The sequence below is a fragment of the Corvus brachyrhynchos genome, unplaced genomic scaffold, assembly GCF_000691975.1.
Source record: "Corvus brachyrhynchos isolate BGI_N302 unplaced genomic scaffold, ASM69197v1 scaffold229, whole genome shotgun sequence".
In the NCBI taxonomy this organism is placed as follows: Eukaryota; Metazoa; Chordata; class Aves; order Passeriformes; family Corvidae; genus Corvus; species Corvus brachyrhynchos.
The window spans coordinates 2,755,777-2,776,580 of record NW_008240042.1 but is presented as its reverse complement, the minus strand read 5'-3'; the positions used below and the strand labels follow the sequence as shown (position 1 = coordinate 2,776,580).

General features: G+C 39.9%; 1 protein-coding gene across 1 annotated transcript in view; it reads right to left on the bottom strand.

Moving 5' to 3' along the window:
* Nucleotides 1-4,078: 4,078 nt before the first annotated feature.
* SLC10A7 (solute carrier family 10 member 7) overlaps nucleotides 4,079-20,804 on the bottom strand; it is a 173,891-nt gene continuing 157,165 nt past the window's right edge. The window contains exons 13-14 of the mRNA XM_008641344.2: nucleotides 10,932-11,077; nucleotides 4,079-7,672 (exon numbers count right to left, since the gene is read on the bottom strand). Of these exons, the coding sequence (XP_008639566.1) occupies nucleotides 7,628-7,672; nucleotides 10,932-11,077 (191 nt within the window). The 3' untranslated portion in view covers nucleotides 4,079-7,627. The remainder of the gene's footprint in view (nucleotides 7,673-10,931; nucleotides 11,078-20,804) is intronic.

Sequence of the window (20,804 nt, the reverse complement as noted above, 5' to 3'; positions counted from 1 at the left end):
AGTCATTAAGAGTTTTCTTCACATGGAAGGCTGTTCAAAACAGAACAAAAAAGATGAGTTTGAGAAAAACGCTTAATAAACTCTTCTTTAAATGAAAAGTACTCAAGACTTGACTCTTAATCAAAAGAACATTACTTACCTTACTCAGCATCTCTGCATCAGAATCTGGCAGCAAGTTTTAAAAAGGAACCCTTATCTCTTTTTTTACAGTCATAATTTATAACAGCTGAATTATTGGCTATAAATACTCTTTTCTTTCTGCTAATATAGTATGCTTCTGGGATTGTTCAGAGCTAATATTTTTTTACTAAGAGAATAGACTCCCAAACTGAGGCTTCTGTAAAAAAAAAAAAAATTGAAACACGTTTAAAGTAGTAGCTATTCTAAGAATATCAGTGTGCCATCTTAACAGACGAAATTTTATTTTCACTAGCATTAAAAAATATTGAAATTTCTCACTAAATTTTTTTAAACATAGGAAGCTGCTTCTTGCAATACACTGGAGCATATTTATACATATACCAAGATTCATATTCAATTTAAATATAAAAATTCAAAAGGAATGAGTTAGCAGAGTGAGTTTGCTGTTGAAAGTGGAGAGTTAGATTAGCAAAATACATTCCTAAAAATATATGAAGTATCAAATTAGAGAACATAGACGATAATGGTTTAATATACATCATGATACACGTGGAGGAGTTCTTCTACAGGTACTATGCATCTTACTTTAAAACAACAACAAAAAAACCCTACCAAAAAATCTTCTGAAAAACTAATACCAGCAAGATTTGAATTTTGTTGGGTTTTTTTGAAAATGCCCTGATAGATACTTAAAATGAAATGATTTGGGACATTGATATGTGATATTGTAGCTATGTAGAGCTCTTTATGCCTTTTACAATCAGAGAGGTTATGTTAGTGTTTTGTGTCACAAACAGGCACTACCTGATCCCAAACATGATAAAGGTTGGGCTCCACTGACTGCAGCGCTTCCGTTCTGTTCCCTGACTCACACAAAATCTCCTGTATCACAATTCCCCTATGGTCTTACACCTGGAGAGGCCAGAGGGAGGGGAGTTTGTGAGCACAGGATGGCACAGTACTGTGGGATTTGGCTCTGGCTCCAGCAGAGATCCACGCGCAACGCTCACAGCCAGCCGAGCTGGAAAGATACAGGCTTCTCACATTAACACTCTGTGAGCTGCAGCAAACAGAGTTACTGTATTAGCTGGCTCAAATTGTGTCATACTCTTATTTTTAGCATGCTATTATGCCTCTGGGATATATTTTATTTATCAGGGAATTGGACCTAAACAGATATTGTAGCTGTTTTCTAAAAAAGGGCTTTATGCAACTCGCTGTGAGCTACCTGAAAGACTGTATGTTTTGGGGAAGGGGTAGAGTGAATGTGTGAGGCAAATATAGTAGTCCTGAGCCACTTCTGGGAAATTACAGTTAATTTTTCAGACAGAGACCTAAAATAGATCAAAAAAGGGGTTTTTTTGTAATTTTTATGAAGAAAAATAAAGGTTCTTCCAACATTTCTCTAATTTGAAGCAATATTATGAACAGAACAAGTGAGATTTTGCTGGAAAACTTGGCAAAATGTATCAACAGCAGTATGGGATTGCCCAGAGGACTGACAGTGACTCTAATGGATCCAGCAGTGAGCTTCAGGGTCTGCATCATGTGGGTGTTCCCTTCCAGGGGAGCTGCAAGTCCTAACAAAGAACACAAGAACTGTAATTTACATGGGTTAAGTTGCTCAGTCCCAGCACAAAAAGCTGAGTTCTGCTTCCCCAAGCATCATCTTGGAAAGCTGCCCTGGTTTCTTGGCTAAAGGACAGGGTCTCTAAGAGAGCTTGGAGAGCAGATGAGAGCATCATCTTGGTGATGACACCAGGTTCAGTTAGGGACATCTAACTAGGAGAAGTTAAAATTTAAAAGAAGGGGAAAAAGACATTTTATCACTTACTTCATCAAGCAGTGTTGACAAGAAGTGGCAAAACTACACAGAGAAGGCACCAGGAAATAAAACAATTTTGTGACATCTTGGGTATGGGCTGTGCAGCAGACAAAGGAGAGAAACAGGGAAAGATTGCAGTCACAATGCTAAGGAACAGAGGGAGCACAGAACTGCAAAAGCTTTTGTCAATAGAATTCATACCCAATTATTGTCACAGCACTCTCAAATTTTATTTCCTGCATTCCTCCTGGCAGAAGGCCAGTTCTCACATGACCTCCATAATTTTTTTAATCCTATCAATGAAATTGTCTTTCCTTCAAGGAAGCCCATTTTCTTTCCTTTCAAGACAGCTGATTTCCCTTAGAAGTTGGAATCGTTTCACAAGAAAACTGACCACGAATAGCAAGTTTTCTCTTACAGGGATGAACCAGCACCAGCATGCTAACATCTGCAACTCTTTGATTTTGTGACTATTATACTAGAGGTAGCCCACCCACACAGGATGCCACCCAGAGGCTTTTTAACCTTTTCTTACCCAGCTGACAAATGGTTGTGCCAGGTGGCAGTTTTGAACACAGGCAAAGAGCAGATGAGATGCACCAGCACGGGATCCTTAAGAGATGCACGGCCTCTTCCGTGGGCTGCAGCTGCTGGGTATGGGTTGTCCCTGGAGCACGGATCACAATCAGTTCCTAATCTCACACCTGCTTCTGGTTGGGGCTAGCAACAGAGTCAAAGTTCATCTGAACCTACCAGGCAGCCTAAGAATTCACAGGTTATTTTGTTACTTAACCAACCCAGGTGTTCCTATCAGCTCAGCAGGGCTCTTTTCTGCATAAGAATTCCAAAAGCCTTTGATTTACCTGCCCTCCCTGCCCCTGACTATGGTCAGAAGGCTAGGTGGCAGGGAGCAAAGTCTGATTCAGCAGCAGCAGCAGCAGCTATTGCTCATTTTCTTGTCAGTCTATAGGTCACTGGCTGGCAGAAATCTCTGTGGAAATGCATCTAAAAATATTTTGAAAACTTGGCCTCCACTGATGAGAAAATTAAGTGGTGACTCACACTCCCATCAGCTCCAGACTTGATTACTGCAATTTGATGGACTGAGAAGCTGATGTTCCACCGAGACTGCAAGTTGCTTAGGGGAGCAGCTGAGAGGCCTCATTGGCATTTGTTGTTTCCAACACATCTCTCTTGTCCTTTTAATCACTAATAAATTTAATTTCACTTCTCACTGAAGATCTCACTCTCCACCTTTCTGGCAAGAGGAACAATCCAGAGGCTGCTTTCATGATCTCTGCTGCAGCTCTAGATGCCAGCATGAAGCAGACCTGCCTGGAGCAATGCCTCCAACCTGCATTTCCCAGCATTGCTTTCCCTAGTCCTGCACAGCTTGTCCGTGGAAGTCCAGAAGATTCCTTACCGTCCCACAGGGTGCTGCCTGCTGAATGAGAATTTTACAGGAACAGGACATACCAGCTTGGAGGAATTTAAGTCCAAATGCCTCCTTGTAGAAGCCACAGTCTAATGATCACAAGCGATAATGTGGTTGAATCAAGAAAATGGCAAAGAGGAGACCACGTCCCTCTCCTGACATTGTTCTGACAGGATGCTGTAAGTTTTGGTCTGGGGACTGGGGCTACCCCACAGAAATAGGGACAAAAGAGATTTGGTTTGTAAAATGCTGGAAAGGGCAGGCCATCAAATCTGAAGTAAAATACTCTTCATTTACTCTCATCATGTGCTACATTATCCCTGAGCTTTGTTAGAACAATGGCAGGGCTCTTCAAACAGCTTCCCTGGGGAGACTGCTCTGCAGCTTAACAACCTTGCTCTGGAGATGTGCAAGTGTAACCAAGGGCAGAATTTAGTCTCTTGTCTATTTAACGTGTTTGCAAGGGACTGCCTGTGTTCCTGGCACTTCATAATAACAGTAATATAAATGCATTTGGATTATAACCAAATGGAGAATCTATGATTTAGCCCTTTATTGTGTTGTAATTCCCAAATGCATCAGCATCTATTTAAGTGCAAAACAGTCTACAGTTTACAAAGCTGCGATTGTCTGCTGTAAGGGTTCTGTATGAGATTATGATTCAATACAAAACACAATTCAGTGTCTGAAATTTCATTTTTAATGGTAGAATAACATCAAAAAAAGTAGTTCTTTCTCCATATGCAGTCTTGCAAAAAAATGTATCCCAGGGACTTGGCCCTTTCTAGTCATTTCTACATATATAACTGCTCATCTCTTATGCACGTATGCACTCGCACATAAATCAATGTGCTTGCAGACAGACCATATTTCATCTTGCCTTCTAACCTCCCGCTGTCAAGATATTTCCACAGAAAAATGTACACAAATAAAACTAACAGCTCCTTTTTCCCTGACTGCCAGAGTAATGTAGGGGACTACTTCTGTAAAACCAAAATCCTTCTGCTCTGTGAACAAGCACAACTGTGCAGCTTCTGCTGAGATTGCCTTTCTACCACATAACCTGTTCACACTAACTAGTGGATCAACGAGAAAAAACACAATCACATCTTTGATTTTAATGGCATTAAAAATTATTTATCTTGATAAGTTACTGGAGTCATCAAAAGCTTTTCAATTTAGTGCACAAAAAGGGAAGTAAAATGTTTGAGTAACTCAACACAAAGTGCTAACATTCCCCCTGACCTCTGAAGTGCTGTTTTATTGTTTGGGTGGTTTTTTTTCCTCTACTATCATTAAATGGGATTATAGAGATGCAGAAATGATCTAGAGAATCTTCATGTTGTAACATGGGCGAAGTTCTCATTTGCCATCAGTTTGGCCTGATTATCTTTAATATCTATTAAATTTAAAGACAAGAAGTTGAAAAGATTCAGAACTGTTTTAACCCTTTACTGAAAAACTGTTTGGGTTCCATGAATTAATTTTCATTTGATGACAATTAGCAGTATTCTGAGGACTTTCTTTCCTCAAGTTCATAAAGTATCTCCAGACAGTTAATGGACTTTTTTTAAAAAACAAGCAGTTTAAAAGCTCACTCACAAAAGAATAAAACAGATAACAGAGGCAAAAATTTGACCAAGAGGATAAATAATTTTATCTTTTTTTCCCTCTAACAAAATTGAACTCAAACCCACTGTGTTTATTAAAGACATAGAAAAAGTCATAAAACAAACATCTTAACAGTCTTCAAACATAACAGAATTGATGTACACAATTAAGTTTCATTAAGTATGGATTTAAAATATGTATTTCAGTTTAGCTTGATATTCCCTTTAGACCAACACCTCCAACACTCATACATGATATTTAAGCTGCCCCAAAGCAATCAACAAGGACTTTGTAAAGACTCTAACAAAACTACATGGTAAAACAGTTTGGAATATTCTTAAATGTGGAAAAAAACCCCCAAAAAACAAAGGATGTTTTCAATGGAATCTAAGCTAGTTGTTGGAAGTACTGAAAGGCAGAGATTCAGTACACAGAGGTAGCTCAGTAAGGGTACTTGCAGTGTTCTGACTATTTAGCATTGACACAACCACAGTCAGCTACTGTCTGCTTGAACTCTTCCCGTGTACTTTAAAAAGGGAACACTCCTTTTGGGCCTGTTGTCTTGCCATTCAAAACCAACAGAAAGAGTCATCGATTTCAGTGGGATTGGGATTAACTCTTTATATACTCTGGAAATTCAGGTTTATGGAAGCAGAACAAAAAGAAACTGTCCTGAGTTTGGAAGCAGTCCCCTGCTGCAAGCAGGGCTTTTAAGCCCAGAGGATTTTATTCCCACATGGAACCAGTTACTACCTAGAATGTTTAAGGAAGCGGAAATTTGAATTTGGCCCAAGAACTCTCCAGTTCCTCACAGGCTGGCCTGTTGATGGATCTGCCTGTGCTATCTGGGGATGCACTGATCAAACTGTGAGCTCACTGCCCACTGCCCAGTAGGAGGAGAGCAGAGCCCTGGGGACACGAGCAGTGGACAGTGTCCCTCAGCCCTCTCGCCTGCTCAGCGGGGAGAGCTTGACTGCCCTCCACGGAAGGAAAGAATTCAGCATGTGCCACCTCCTGTACCTTTGCCCCATGGTCCTTTTATTGGTGATGCCAGTACTGAACAGGATGATGCTGTCAGCTCCCCGTAGGGGAGGCAGCAGGAAGTGGCCATCAGGTAAAGCACCGTGGATTGGTACCAGATTACTTTTTTCCTGTTGTTCACAGGGCTGGAACTAACAGACTAGGTAAACCAAGCACATTTTATTTTCACTAAGGCAAAAGGATATGAATTTCACATGCCTATGGTCACACAAAAAGATCTTCAGTTTGTGTAAAGGCTTGTAGCCTTATTAGAGCTCCAATAATTCACATTTGCTGAAGACTTGCTCCGAGGTGTTTGCACTCAGCTGCACCTTTAGCTGCAATGTTAACCATGACACACATGGAAGCTCTGCATTTATATTGATCCCACACTGACCTATTTCTTTCCTTACTTAATATTTTAATGCACAATTGCCAGCACAGTTTTTGCAGATGGGCACACCCCCTGGTCTGGACTAGAGCATGTTTCTGAAATCTTCATCTCCCAGACAAGATGCAGTGCTGGCTGCATGTTTAAATATATGCCCGCATTCCTTTCTCTTCAATGCTTAGAAATAGTATTTTGTATTCTTTTTTTACATAAGTTTATTAGAAAGAGTAATATTATTTTTTAAAAAGTTGTGACTGATTGTCAAACAAGCTAAGATAGTGTTTCTGTTACTATTCATTACCAAGGCAGCAATAGAGAAAACGTAGCTTGGCTTACTACAATAAAGGCTCCGTTTCAATATTAGCATCCTAAATTCTCTGTGCAGGTTTCCGTGCATTGCACAGGGGGAAGGAAAAGAAAAGAAAGAAAAACAAAAATTTGTGTTCTTCAGGGGTAAATTGTAAAAAGATCTCCTAGCTGCAAACACAAATACTTCACTCATAACCCAATCACCAGACCATTTCTTTGAAGAAGCTTATGAGGCATTTAAGATATACAATGGCACAATATCATACAATGGAATTGAAAGAATTTTCTTGGGAAACCATTAACTTTGAAGGAATGTCTAGACAACTGTGTCAACAAATGCAAATAATTCATGCTTTTCAGCTTCTATCCATTGGATGGCCCCATGCTGAGTATACACAAACTCAGAAGAAAAAGGCATGTCACAGTCATATGACTAGGGAGTGTAACAGAGTCACACAGAAATTCAAGTCAATCTCAGAAAAAAACCTTCAGAAAGCTCTTCCCCAGGGTAAGCCAGCAGTGGGATAGGCTTCTGGTCATTTTGGCTAGTTTAGAACAGTGACTTGCAGCTGGTACACCCTGGCTTCAAAGCAAGGGCAACGGAAGAACCAGCTGTCAGTCATGACCATTCACTCAGTTAGAAAAATAAACTAAAGGACTCCAAAATACTGTACAACCTCTTGCAGTAACCAACAAAGTGGCTTCTGAAAACAATCCTTTTGCCAAAAATGCATCTGTAAGGCACTTAACAGGTATCTTCTAATATATAGATATATATATATATAAAAATAAAATATGCACTGAAGCAACATTCACAAAACCCACTTGTGTCAATTGTCCGTGTGTACAGTATAGTACATATATACATTCACTGTGACACAGGCCATCTCCACAATTATACCTTCACGGGTGCTTTGGGCTGCCTGGTTAACTTCAGTGCCTGTGAACAGGAAACAAAACAGTTTTTTATACCCTTAAAAGACAAGCAACAGCACAAGGTAAGATTCTCATTTAGAAGGGGCAACAAAACATCGTGTGTACTTCTAAGAGGCTGAGAGAGGAATCAGCGTGCAGCTGACAGGCTGTGGGTTCTGAGATGATGCTTTTGTCTCTGATAGCCCATCACAACCTCCACTTACACAGAGGGCCTTAACAGAGGAACCACAAGGACTATGGCTACAGTGCCAGTGAAGGAAGCAGAGACGGGTCTCAGATGCATTTTAGAAAGCAGCTATTTGGACCCCACTCAAACCACTTGTGGCACAGATAGAAGAGCTTCTGACCCACTTAAGGAACGACAGTGAAAAAAATTTGTGCCAACACCTTTGTGTCCCCTGGCTTCCTTCCACATGGCTCAAAGCCTGCTCAGAGGATAAGCACTGCTGCAGTGGTGGATGTCATGCACCTCTGATATTTATACCTTCCTTTCTGACAAAAGGGAAGGATAAGCCAAAATCCATCAGTCCAGAGGTGATCGTATGCCAGGGGACACCTGACATCTTTGTAGCTCTACTGTTGCTGAGGAAGAAAGAAACCCCACGACTTTTTTGACAGCAGGGTTCAGGTCTGTGCTCCTCTCAGCGGCCAATTATGGTCGCTGAGTTATTTATTCAGTGTGTGACAGAAGTTCAACTCATGCTTCCAGTCTGGCAGCAAGCAGGCTCTCTAAGTAAGGAGAGAAATGCAATAGGCTTAGAAGGTGGTAGGTTTTCAGCTGCTCCTGTACATCAGTGTGGTCACTGGGAAGGATGCTGGCTGTTGGTGTGCTCTGCAGCAAAAAAAGCTCTGTGCCTTTTTATGTGGGACAAATTGGCCCAGGTGAGAGGGAAATTACAGAAATTAGCCAATTCCTGAAATGGAACTTCCATTTTTCTGAAGTTTTTTGGGTGAAGAGCCCTGACAGACTGGCATTTGTCTGACTTCTCGTTTCCAGCAGGTTGGCTAAACAAGCAATTTTCAGTCTGAGAGATGCCTGATGGGGCTTCTTATTGTAGATATTAACCTTTAATATTGTACATTTAAAGCTTGTAAGCACTGCTTGAAAATCACTCCAGCACAAGTGTAAACCCTTAAAAAAAACCCAAACCTTTAAAAATAAATGGGCTATACTACCCTCAGAAACACCAGCATTTAACTATTGTTAAATCCAGTCCTTTGAGATTAGTCTTTTGGATATTATTCAGCAAGAGACTTTGGAGAGAGAGACATCATTCCACACTTTGTTTGGGGAGACAATTCTTTAACTTTGTAGTTTGGCAGATTCTGCTGCCATATTTACAAAGTAGAAATACCTTAGTGTAGATGAACCTCTAAATATTTAAATTCAATTTCATACAACCCGATCACATGTACTATCATAATTAAGTAAGAATGTCACTGCAGTTGAGTACTGTGACTGGATAACCGCCTCCCCCTGCAAGAGAGATGCCAAAATGAAGCCAAGGTGTTTGTAGAAAATAAACATCAAGGGTGATGATGACATGTTTATTTTCAAAGCGGGAGACCATTATCCAGTCACAACATTCACTTCTATTATACTTATTGCAACTGTACCAGACCCAACCTCATTGATTTTTTTCAAAGAGTAATTAAATAACATTTGTGAATAATACAGAAGACCAACTGAAGAAACTGCTGCAACAGAACAACAATCCCCCGAAGTGGTTCTACAGTGGCATTACAGTCTGATTAGCACAGGAGGTTTATTTGATGCTTAATGAATAAGAAACTAGTGCTGGTGAACTGTAAATCTCTCCAGTACTGGTTGACTGTTCTGATGCTCTGTTTAAAGGCTGTTTTAACTTTCAGCAGCTGACAGCAGCCCCTAAAGGCCATTACTGTCCTGAGAATCAGGGAGGTCTGGATGAGCTCCAGCCCCACTCTTGAGATGCTGAGGAGATGTCAGCATTGCAGGGATCATTCTATCACCAGCAGCATTAACTTTAGGCTGTCTTTCTGCAGGAATAGCATGGAATTTTCTTTATGCCACCCATAAAGTCTCCTGATAATTTCTGATTAAAAGAAAAACCCTGACTTTCAGAGTGATGGCTAATTGCCACTGGATTCTCAGATTTTCATTTTCACATACTCAGACCAGTATAAATTAACAAGGTCTGATTTCTAAACACAGTTCCTGAAAACTGAGAGTTTTCATGCTTTTTATAGTTCAGGTAACACATGAAAATCACTGATTTGGGGAATTTGATCATTCAAGATAGCAAGGTTACTTTAGTGGTGTGAAGCTGTAAAATGACAGCCATTGGATTTTGCTGAAAATTGGAAATATGAGTGTTATCCATAAAATTTCTCCACTGATAAGCGGAGAATGCAGGTTGCTGATGGAGCTGGGCTTCCCACAGTAGGTCCCAACCATCACCGAAAATGGCTGCCAAAGGTTGCTTCAGTTGCTGCAGCTTCTTGATCATTATTATCTTAGACCATTAAAAGACAGCATTAAAGTCGATTTCATGGACTAGCTTTTTGCAGGGTGGTTACTCTGAGAACCTGATGAAACCCACTGCAATTACTTCACATAGATCACAAAATGGCTGTCAGAGGTCAATACCTTCAATCTGTACTGAAATAAGCATAATTTGAATCAGCGGTGCTGATTCCAAACCCTCTAGGTTATAGTCTATAATCCTACAAGTTATCCCATGCCTAATTTTGCATGAAATGTGATGCCCCAGAGTGTTGTAGACTTCTTGTTATTGTAAAGGGTGACCCAAGTAGGGCAGGGGGGTGGGGAAGTTTTCATCCTGCTTCAATCCACTTCAGAAAGTGTCCTTATTTTACCTCATTTCCCCAGCTCCCATGCCAGCCAACACATCTTTGTCACTTCTCCATAAAGGAGATCCAAAGCTGTGATCATTAGCCAGCTAATGGATGGAGACATTCTTATGGGGCATATTCTGAATTCATAATTTGAATGAGTTTGTAATTTAAATTAACTGTAGAGGTCTATCTTCAAGCTTTGAACTTTTTCAGAGTCTTCTCAGCCCACTTTTCAAGGGGGATAAAGTTCTACGCTTCTAATTTGATACTGCTGTGACTATCATTTTTATAGATGAAGCAACAAAATAGAAAACTCCCTACCACAGGATCACCAAGAAGGAACCCCAGGACTTCAGGACATGTGTTTAGATATTTTTCCCCTCACAGCACACTTACCATTATAAATCAAATCCAGCAATTCGTACCTTTTGCCTAGAAACCATCCAGGATTTTATCGTTGGTACCAACAGACTGCCAAGAAGGATCTGAGCAGGATGATAGATGAGCAAAGGGACGGAAATTAAGGACAGGTGCTCATAACCCGCAAATACTATCTTCAGCATGGGAATCCCTGCAGGCAGAAAAACAGGAGACAGACTCTCACCTCAGACTTTGAGCTCCAGATAAAAGCAAAGCACTTTATGTTGCATTGACATTTCACAAAACAAAAACAAAAACAAAAACAAATTCCCAAAAATCCCAAAATGAAGACTCAAATGTTTTATATATTAAAAAATCCAACCCAAAGGAGCAAGAACGTGAATACAAAAAATACATGGCAGAGAAAGTTCTGTGACAGAAAGGGAGGAGTAGGGAATACCATAAAAGATCTTTTCTAATTATGCTAATATTACAGTAAATAAAAACTGCTGCTGAAGACTTGATATACAATACATTCTGCTGCAGCATGACTGTTCAGTTGCTGAGCACAGTTCTGTACTGCGTATTTACTACTTCCTCTCACTGGGCTGTTTTGTATTTGCGTGATTGTCCTCCATCCAACCTGTCCAACTCCTGCTTGTAACCTTTGCAACCTTTGTTTGGTCTGTTTTCCACTGGAGGAGGGTCATGTTTTCCTTGTACATTCCCTCCAATTGGTGAGCTTCCAAACAAGAGCTTTCCCTGCTTTGACCGATCCATGAGACAGAAAAGGTTTAATCTGCTGGGTGAGCAATATGAAGTGATCCTGCCCATGCAGCAGCTGGAGTACAGAAGTTGCTAGATGCTGGAAGAAGTGAGTGCTAAGACCTAGAGATGGGCCATTTTTCCTAAGAGCTGGAATTTGCACTCAGCAGTGCTAATTCTATCAGACATCTCCATGCACAATCTTCTCGCTTGAGGATGTGATATGTAAAATTAAATTTCATTCCCTTTTGCAGAAATGAAACCAATTATGCCTACTTTGAACATACTACTGTTCAAAATTATCTGTTTAAATCTTGGAACTTTGATACCATGTTCCACAAAGTGCAGGTGTGGGCAAAACCTGCAAACCAGCTCTGTCTTGCCTGACCAGATATTTGCATCGATGCCAACAAGAGCAGCTGCGATTCCTCAGGAGCCTCCTGAGAATGCACCTTATTTTCTCCCTCATCTTAAACAGATTCTAGGAATCTTTTGCTGGCATCAACCTTGCAGGGAAGCAGACTACATACAGTTTTCACACAGCTCATCCAAGTGTCTCATAGAATCACAGAGTGGTTTGGGTTGGAAGGGGCCTTAAACACTATCCTGTTCCACCCCCCTGCCACAGGGACATCTTCCACCAGATCAGCTTGCTCCAATCCCCATCCAACCCAGCTCTGCCTTGTCTCCTCTCTCAGCAATGACAAAACACTGAGCTTTGTGCCACATACCCTCCATTTCCACAGGAGGAGATGTTTCAGAACAGCCAAAGCAGTCATATTTATGTAAACTTTTCTTCATATATTGGATAAACTCCCATTATCAACACCATTTCAAGTTTCCCTTAATAAAGCTGACTCCTCCCTATGTCAGCAAACAGCTTATTTGTTGAATATTACCACTTCACCAGTGTCCCACTATTGCTGACACGTGTCTAGGCTTGCTGAAATCTTCATGGTGTTTCCACAGCACCATTTCTTGTAATTATTATTACTAGCTTCATCACATTACACCACTAAAAACCTCATGCTTATGCTAGTAGCATTTACCTATGTGTATATTTCCAGGGATAGATTAAATCAAATAAATAAAGGCTTGCATACTTTATTTCAGTATTATAATTACCTTCAAAACAACATAATGGACCTATCACACAACTGCTTATTATTAACACTAATTTCTGGGGCTTGGGAATAAATGGCGTTTAGATAGAAATTAATGGGCATTTGCATTATGTTAAGGTATGTAATTTACCTCAAATGCCCATCATACTGTTTTTGTAAACAGATAAAGGTTTTATTGCCTGTTTCCAAGTTTCAACTTGACCCTTGTGGGTCCTTTTCTATTTTCTAATCACAGAAAAACACCCCAGAGTCCCAAGATGAACATGCTATATTCTGTTTGTAAGACAGTACCTGGTGTTTTGGTAGTGCAATTTCATCCACAGATCCAAAAACATTTTAGAAAGCTGAAGAGGGCTCCTACAGAGAATCAGAAACACTACAATGACTAGCCTAAGATCACACAGAAACTAATGCCAGAGACGTGAACAGAATGGATCCAAAGTGACTGAGACATGCTTTAGATAAGTGTACATTTTCTGAAAGAAAAGATAAGAAATTCCAGCCTAAAAGGTAAATCCTCTAGAGGAAAACTATTTCCGTAAGCTAGGAAAAGAAGATTAAAGTTGTCAAATATAAATACAAAATACTATAATTAGCGTGACAATATAATTAGATCACTGGGTGGAAAGAGGTTCTTAATTCACAGCTTGTTTAAATACATGTCACAACAATATGTTCCTGGAAGTTACTAATGTGCAATTAAAGTTTCTGTTATTTACCAGGAAATGCTAACTGGTGAAAAGAAGAAATAATAATCATTTTTGCATGTGAGGACTAGTCTAATGGAAAAAAAACCAAACCCAGCCTTGTTGCCTTTTTATGCACTTTCTGATCTTTATAATTCCAATTTTGCCAGCTGCAACTCTCTCAGAAAATATTTCATGACAGAGATCCCCATACTGTAGTCACAAATGCTTGTGTCAGTACCATTACCACAAAGCTAAACTAAACAGCACAAGTTTTATTTATTTTTAAAAACACCATCTAAACTTTTTAGTAGCAATATGTAGTAGCTGCAAGCATCAGTATGACTGCTACTGTTTTCCACACATATAAAACCCATGCAAATATCTAATGAGGAGAAACATGCTCTAATTGTTACTTTTACCTCTTTTAAAATGAAACACAAAAATAACTATGTTTTCCTCATATCTATATTTATAGATATATATAGACATAAATAAAAACACACTTGGGAAAAAGCCAAACGCTGAAGGCTCATGCCACAAACACCCATTTGTGCTGCTGTGGGTTATGGAGTTACAGGCTTCCTGGTTCAACTCTCTGCCAAAGACCCTCACTCATATCATGAGACCTCAATAACAAAGTTCTCTTCTGTGCTTTGGTGCCAACTTGGGGGTTTAACAAGCACCCCATCCTCCTCCAAAGAAGTGGGATGAGAAAGCAGCACCCCACATGACCAGGACTACTGGGAGCTACAGTGGAAGGGAGAAGGAACAAAGATCATCCTACAGGTACCCCTTTCAAACAAGATCATTGGTATTCCCAGCTTTCTACCCCAAATTTCCCTCATCCCCTTTGTTTGGGTATGTTTCTCCCACCAGTGCTCCCCCATGTTCCCATCTTTCTCCTCGCTCTTCGGCCCTGGTATTCAGACGCTCTTTTTCTGTTTCTATTTTCTTCCTTCCTCCACTCCCATGCTTCCAGCCTCCTAGGGTTTGCTTCCCAAGACCTTTGATTTTGCAGACGTGTAAATTTGGGGTACTTCCACTAAAATCACTCAGCTCCACTAAGGGCAGGGGCATCAACATCACAGTCCCACTGCAGCCAAGAGAAGAAGACAGGCCTGTGACAGGGAGCACATTTTGGTTTTCTCCCATTTTTGTATCCTCACTCAGCTCTTTTTTTTTTCCACATTAAGCACTTCGCAAACCTGAGGAAAGCAAAGAAAACACTGCTTATCCATGACATTCAACAACAGCAAGGAAGAGAGAAAGGACTGCTCTTACAGTCCAGTATAGGAAAGCCCTCTTTGCTCTCCATTGCTCCAGGGTATTCCAGTTTGGCTCCAAGGCTGTAGGTTATCAGCTGTGGCCAAAGGCCACTGTTTCTCTAATAACCTGCTCAACTGAAAGCTACTTAATCCTTCCCCCAGTTAGCATCCAGTATAGCCTCCCACATCCTCCCCTTTCCCCTTCACTACTTTCACATTTCCTAAAAGGCCCATGAAAATATTAATGCTGCACTTCACTACATTTAGTTAACTGTAAAATAATAATAATAAAAAACCCTAAAAGATTTGAAGGTATTTTTAAGATAATTTAAATATAGGACTCTTTTCATCTAGCTATCACTGCAGTAATATAAATGAAGGAAATTAATTTTAATGCTCCAAGGTACTGATTCTGTGTCACTGTCACTGACAGGATCCAACTAGACTTTATGAGATGGCACTTGACTTTATGGAAGTGAGCACTATGCACGCATTTACAATTTTACAGGGACTTTAAGCTGTCATGCTGAAAAATGTTTATAAAACATTAATCAAAAAATGCCTCTTTAATACAATGCATTGTCTGAAAGATGTTAGAAGGCACATATTGTAAATGGATTCTTTTTCTGACTGAAGTAATTTCTACCAAAAGCCTTTCCCCACTGCTATACAAGTACACAGTGTGGAGAGATAAAGAGCACTTTCTCAGCACATTACTACCTGATCCAAACACTTGGGAAATCACTAATGTACAGCATGCCATATTTCCATGTCACACATGACACATTTGTCTAAAATTACCCAACAGAGTTTGACATTGCAGCATATTCCTTAGCAGAGCTTTCAACTGACATCTGCCAAGTAAGAACTTCAAGTAGGAGCTTTCTTCTTCTAACAAGCAAGTAAGAGTTTTCTTTTATCCTATACCCATGATGGAAGTGAGAAAACAATAAGCACTGAAAATCAGGGGTTTTTTTCTATTTTAATATGTTTATTTTATGCTTGCTGGATGTGTAAGCTCCCCTTAAAGCACTGTTTCATCATTTGCTGTTTTCTATCACATTGCAATGGGTTCAGAGAACTTAATAGAACATTTTTATTACCACCAGAACACAGGCCATTATCTCTCACATGCAAAGCAGAATTATTGCTAGTGCTCTACTAGCATACTTCATTGTATAGGTTTTTTCTCTTCAATGACTTCATAACAAACAACTTATCCTAAACCTTTAATGCCTACGTTACTTAAACATGCTCCACATCACAAAACACTGCAGCATTTCTTCTCAGGAGCAGAGATTTGGGGCAGAACAAAGAGGTCATCCTAGGGCTATGGAACCATTAGGCGTTCAGGAATCAGAATGCCAAAGAACCCTCACAAAGAGGCAGTGGAAATACTTGGAAGTAAAGCTTTAGCCTCTGAATTTTTACCTCTCTTTTGTACTTGTCAATGCATTTCAGAAGTCTCAATTGCCATAATCTTCAAGTGTAATACACAAAATGAATCAAGTGTATGATGGTAGCTTCTCTGACGCTCTCTATGCTACTCTCCTTCTGAAGGATCCTCTCAGGGATTGATGTGAAAGGAACATTATTGGTCAAATAGCTATTTCTTTTTTCATCTGAGAAAAGGCCTGTAAAGAGGGGCACATACTGCACTGAACCTCTCCCAAGCTGCCAGAGCAGGGCAGTTCTGAATTTATGCCAAATGAGCACCTGAAATTTTACTGCCAAGTTTCAGAATAGCTCTGCATGGAGACCAGTGACTGCATGGTGGGAAGGGGTGGTGAGATTCAGGCAGAGCCCAATTTAGAGGATTAGAAAAAAGTTGTTCATGAGGAGAGCTGCCACAACAGCAAGATATTGCTCATCTCACTTGAAAACTTTCTTAAGGGTTTCCCTCTTTCTTTCCAGGCAAATCATTGCTGTGGTTAGTTTTGAGGAGACAAAAGGTTACATACTATGCCTGTCCTCAGTGAGGCCGAACCAAGGATAGATGTTTCTTGCCCTCGTTCAGACTGTGTTATGACATACTGGGATCATGACAGAAGAAGATGCTTTTGAAAAGTAACTGGATTTGTTTTTCTACATCCATGCCCTCTCCAAAGCATGCCCTGAATTCAAGTTAAATGCTTTTCCCTCAGGACCAGTTTCTTTCAGGTATGGGAATAGCTAAAGGATACCTGACAACCTATAAGAATACAAGTATTTGTTTGCTACTGACTATTCTCATTCCAGCCAAAGAAAGCAGCTTCCAATGTAATATGAGATCACATTATATTGCAAGGAGAATTGCGCCCTTTTGCCCACATACATGCTGTATGAAGAAGACTCATGCTTAAAATGTTCTCAGGGAAAAAAAAAAAGACAATTTCTTTTTCAGTATGTTTTCATATTTCAGGTCAGTGACAAGTGTAATGGAAAGCAAAAACCAGGCTCACGAAATGGTAAAAGCAAACATCTGAGGGGGAGATTACACAAGGGACTGTGGGATGTTAAGAGACTCTGGAAGAACTGCAGGAGAAAACGGCAAAATGAAGGCTGTCCTAGCTCAGTTTGGAGGTCTTTGTGGACACTAATGTTCATAAACATTTCCACGTTTTTCCTTCTCTTTGGAAAGGAACAATTCCCTTGCATTACATTAAATTACTTACCTCTTTGCAGCACTAGAATTACTGGCAAAGTTCCGCCCTTAATCAGTGATGTGGCCACGTACTGGCCATACAGTTCTGCTGGGATGCAAGAATTTACACTATAAAAGACTGGACTGGTCTAATATTTATGTAAAGAAGGAGGAGGAAGAGGAAGAGAAATTAATGAGAAAGAGGGTATTCCTTTTGCTAGAACTCTAACAAGAATTAAAAAAAGGAAGAAAACCTAATATGCTTTGAATGCTTTTGCTAACTCTTTTTTCTTCAGGTAACTGGCCCACTATACTCACACAGAAATCAGTAATTCAAGTGCAATATAAGTACAGTAACCAGAGAACAGCACATCTTGATACTATCAAAGTTCTAAGGAAATAAAACTGCAAAAGCTGGGAGGAAGAGAAAGAAAGTACAGTTTGTCTGTTTCTGGGGTTTCAACAGGTGCATTCAGTTTGGAAGTGATGTTTAAAGAACAACACAGGCAATCTTACCAGCTGCTAACAATGAAACATTTAACACCAACAACTGAAGACTGGTGCCTGAGACTCCAGAACACCTCCACCTGGCTGACAATATGGTGGTAGGAATTAGTTAACAGAGAATTTAGGAATGATTTGAACAACCATAAGTCATTTTTCATATGTGACTTACCCTTAATTTGGTACCACAATGTGGACATAACAACGTTGTAAGCCCATACTCACAACTCAGTGCTTTTTTTATTGCTTGGGTATCAGCTCACTCCTCATACACATACCCTACTCAAAGCACAGACAGCAAGTGGATAATGAATTACAAATTTGCTATCAATAACTAAGCTACAAAATTAAAATGAACAGAATTTAAACACTTTTAAAAGGTTCAGTAGGTGAAACCTACTAATGAAAGGAATTCTGGACAAAGAGATGGACAAGTGTCCTAAAACCATGAAGTTGAGATTTGATTAATTTGATTATTTTCTTGAACATTATTGCCCTTCCACATACAACTGAGGCTAAGATTTCACAGTATTCAAGTTTTGATTACATAGATTTATTTACACGTATTACTTAAAAAGCCATGAAAAGCACGTCTTAGAGTTGTTCTTATTATATTTGTAAACACAGGCAGGAAAGGATTATGCTCCAACCTGTTTCATACTATCTTTTAATCAGATTTTTTTAAAAAACTTTTTCCCACCTGTAACCTTGATGCAAAGGAAAACATAATACACAAATTCATTATAAAGAGTAAACCAAGAAAGCCTTTCTTTTCATAAAGGAAATAATCATAATTTTTTCCTTTCTTCATCTAATTTCTGGCTAAGAAAATAATATACGAGGCCAGAAACCTTATTGCTCCATTTGGGAAGGTATTTTGAGAAAACAGCTCCCTACACCTTGAAATCCTATGGGATACTATTTCCAGCTATAAAACTGTGGATAGGGTTATGTGCTTGCAGTGTTCATGGTAGCTTTAGAGCTGGATCCCTCTTCCAGACTCCCAAACTGTGCTGCAATAGGGGACTTCTAAATTTTGCTGCTGCTGTTGATTTTTCACATCTTTGCACCCACTGCTTTAGAAGTGTCTGGAGTCAGCAGCTCAGAGTGGCTGCCAGAAGGTGCACTGAGAGCAGCAAATGTAGATGCAACTCTCTCAGGGACACTCAACATCATCTTCAATAGTCACCAGCTTCAGTGTGGGTGACACCTGTAGCCTCTGCCAGCTTGAGGTAAAAAAAAAAAAATCTTGAGTCATGTCCAAACATGGATCTTCCCAAGGGTAACCTGTCAGCTGTCTGCTGAATATAATGCAGTCTCTTAAAGTAGATAAATTAACTTTAACTGTTTTTGGTGGGGAGGGAGAACTCCTGTGTCATTATCATTTTACAGATGGGGATGTGTGTTTACTTTTTTTACTTCATTATAAAGAGGTATGAGCTTGCTGTCATTAAAAACCTGCAATCTGGTTTTTAGTGTCTGATCCAATTACGTGTGCTTCTGGAAAGACACACAACCAAATAAATAATTGGAGAGGTGCAACTCTGAAATGACAATTGTTATTCATCGATCTCTTTCTGCAAGTCGAGATTGAGAGATGTAAACTTCAAGTGAATGAGATCTCCTGGGTGAGATTCTTCAGTTCAAACACAGTAAACAACTGTTGTCCTCTGATGCACATTTTAGTACTGCTGCAGGCAAACTTTCTAAATATTAATAAAAAACCTATACAGATGAAAAGGAAGCCCTAGGAGCTGGTACAGAATTTCTTGCCACATTCTAGGTCTAATCAAAGAAACACATGTTTCAGGTCAGAAAGGAAAGGAGATTCCCTAATTTGCTCTAGTATTTCCCCTTCTGGAATCACAAAGCAGTCAAAATTGACTAAATTGAAACAGATTAAATGTACTAGATGGTGATACTTGCAGTTAAAAAAAAAAAAAAAAAAAGGGAGAGCCAGGTATTCTGTGCCCAAAAGCCACCATAACTCACTGGATTATGCCATTTCCTACTGTCAGACTGGCCTGCCAGCATATTTCCCTCTGCAAAGTTCAGCCTCAGGGATGCTCTCAGGTCTGAAGGAGGCAAGCAGGGGGTGCATGGCCAGTCACATATGAGTAACAAGGAAAAATAAGAGAGATGCTCTGGCACAGATGATGCCAGTGACCACAGCCTACCCAAAACTGTCAGTTTGACTTCCTGTGAAGATAGTGCCCCCATGTGAGGGGTGGCCTAAGTACGACAGAAATGCTTTCATGTGCAAGATGGCATCTCACCTTGGGGAGATTGGTGTGTGCAAGCAGGAAACACTTACCCTATCCCCAGTTACAGAAATCTTCTGTCTATATTTCAGTTTGCTAATATTCTGATAGATATAAACACATCTACATAAAACATTATATTATATCATATTATATATATCCATATATACATGGTTTTGCAGCTGTACTGGAAATAGGTAACAGCATTTCCCAGGCATTCTTTGGGGTCTACTGAGAAAGAAGACATGACAGTTACTTGGTGATAATCTGACTGATAATACTGGTTAGTAAGAATCAAATGTTGGCTCTAGAAGACTGCCAAGCTAGGAAATGTGATCCACCTGCCTAAAAAAGGAAGATGCTAACACGAGAAAAGTGCAGCAGATCAAGATGCTTCTGCTCTCCCCACTGTCATCTCATGTAACACAAATTCCTTGGTTCTTATTTTCCAGAGACAGAGAGGAGAATCACAGAGCTGAGGAAAAAGCCCAGTCACCTGCTGTTCCTTCCAAGCTGTCATGGGTTAGCAAGCATAGTCCCAGAAGTGATGTTCTTGCTGAGGGGTGCTTACAGCTTCCTCTGGGACCTGATAGAACCTATCAGCTGGCCAGTTTGAATATGGACAATTCTTTAAGCCACTTAAAATTGTGACCACCTCTGTGATCCACATTTAAGAATAGACAAACTCCCCCCCCAAGCTCTGTCTC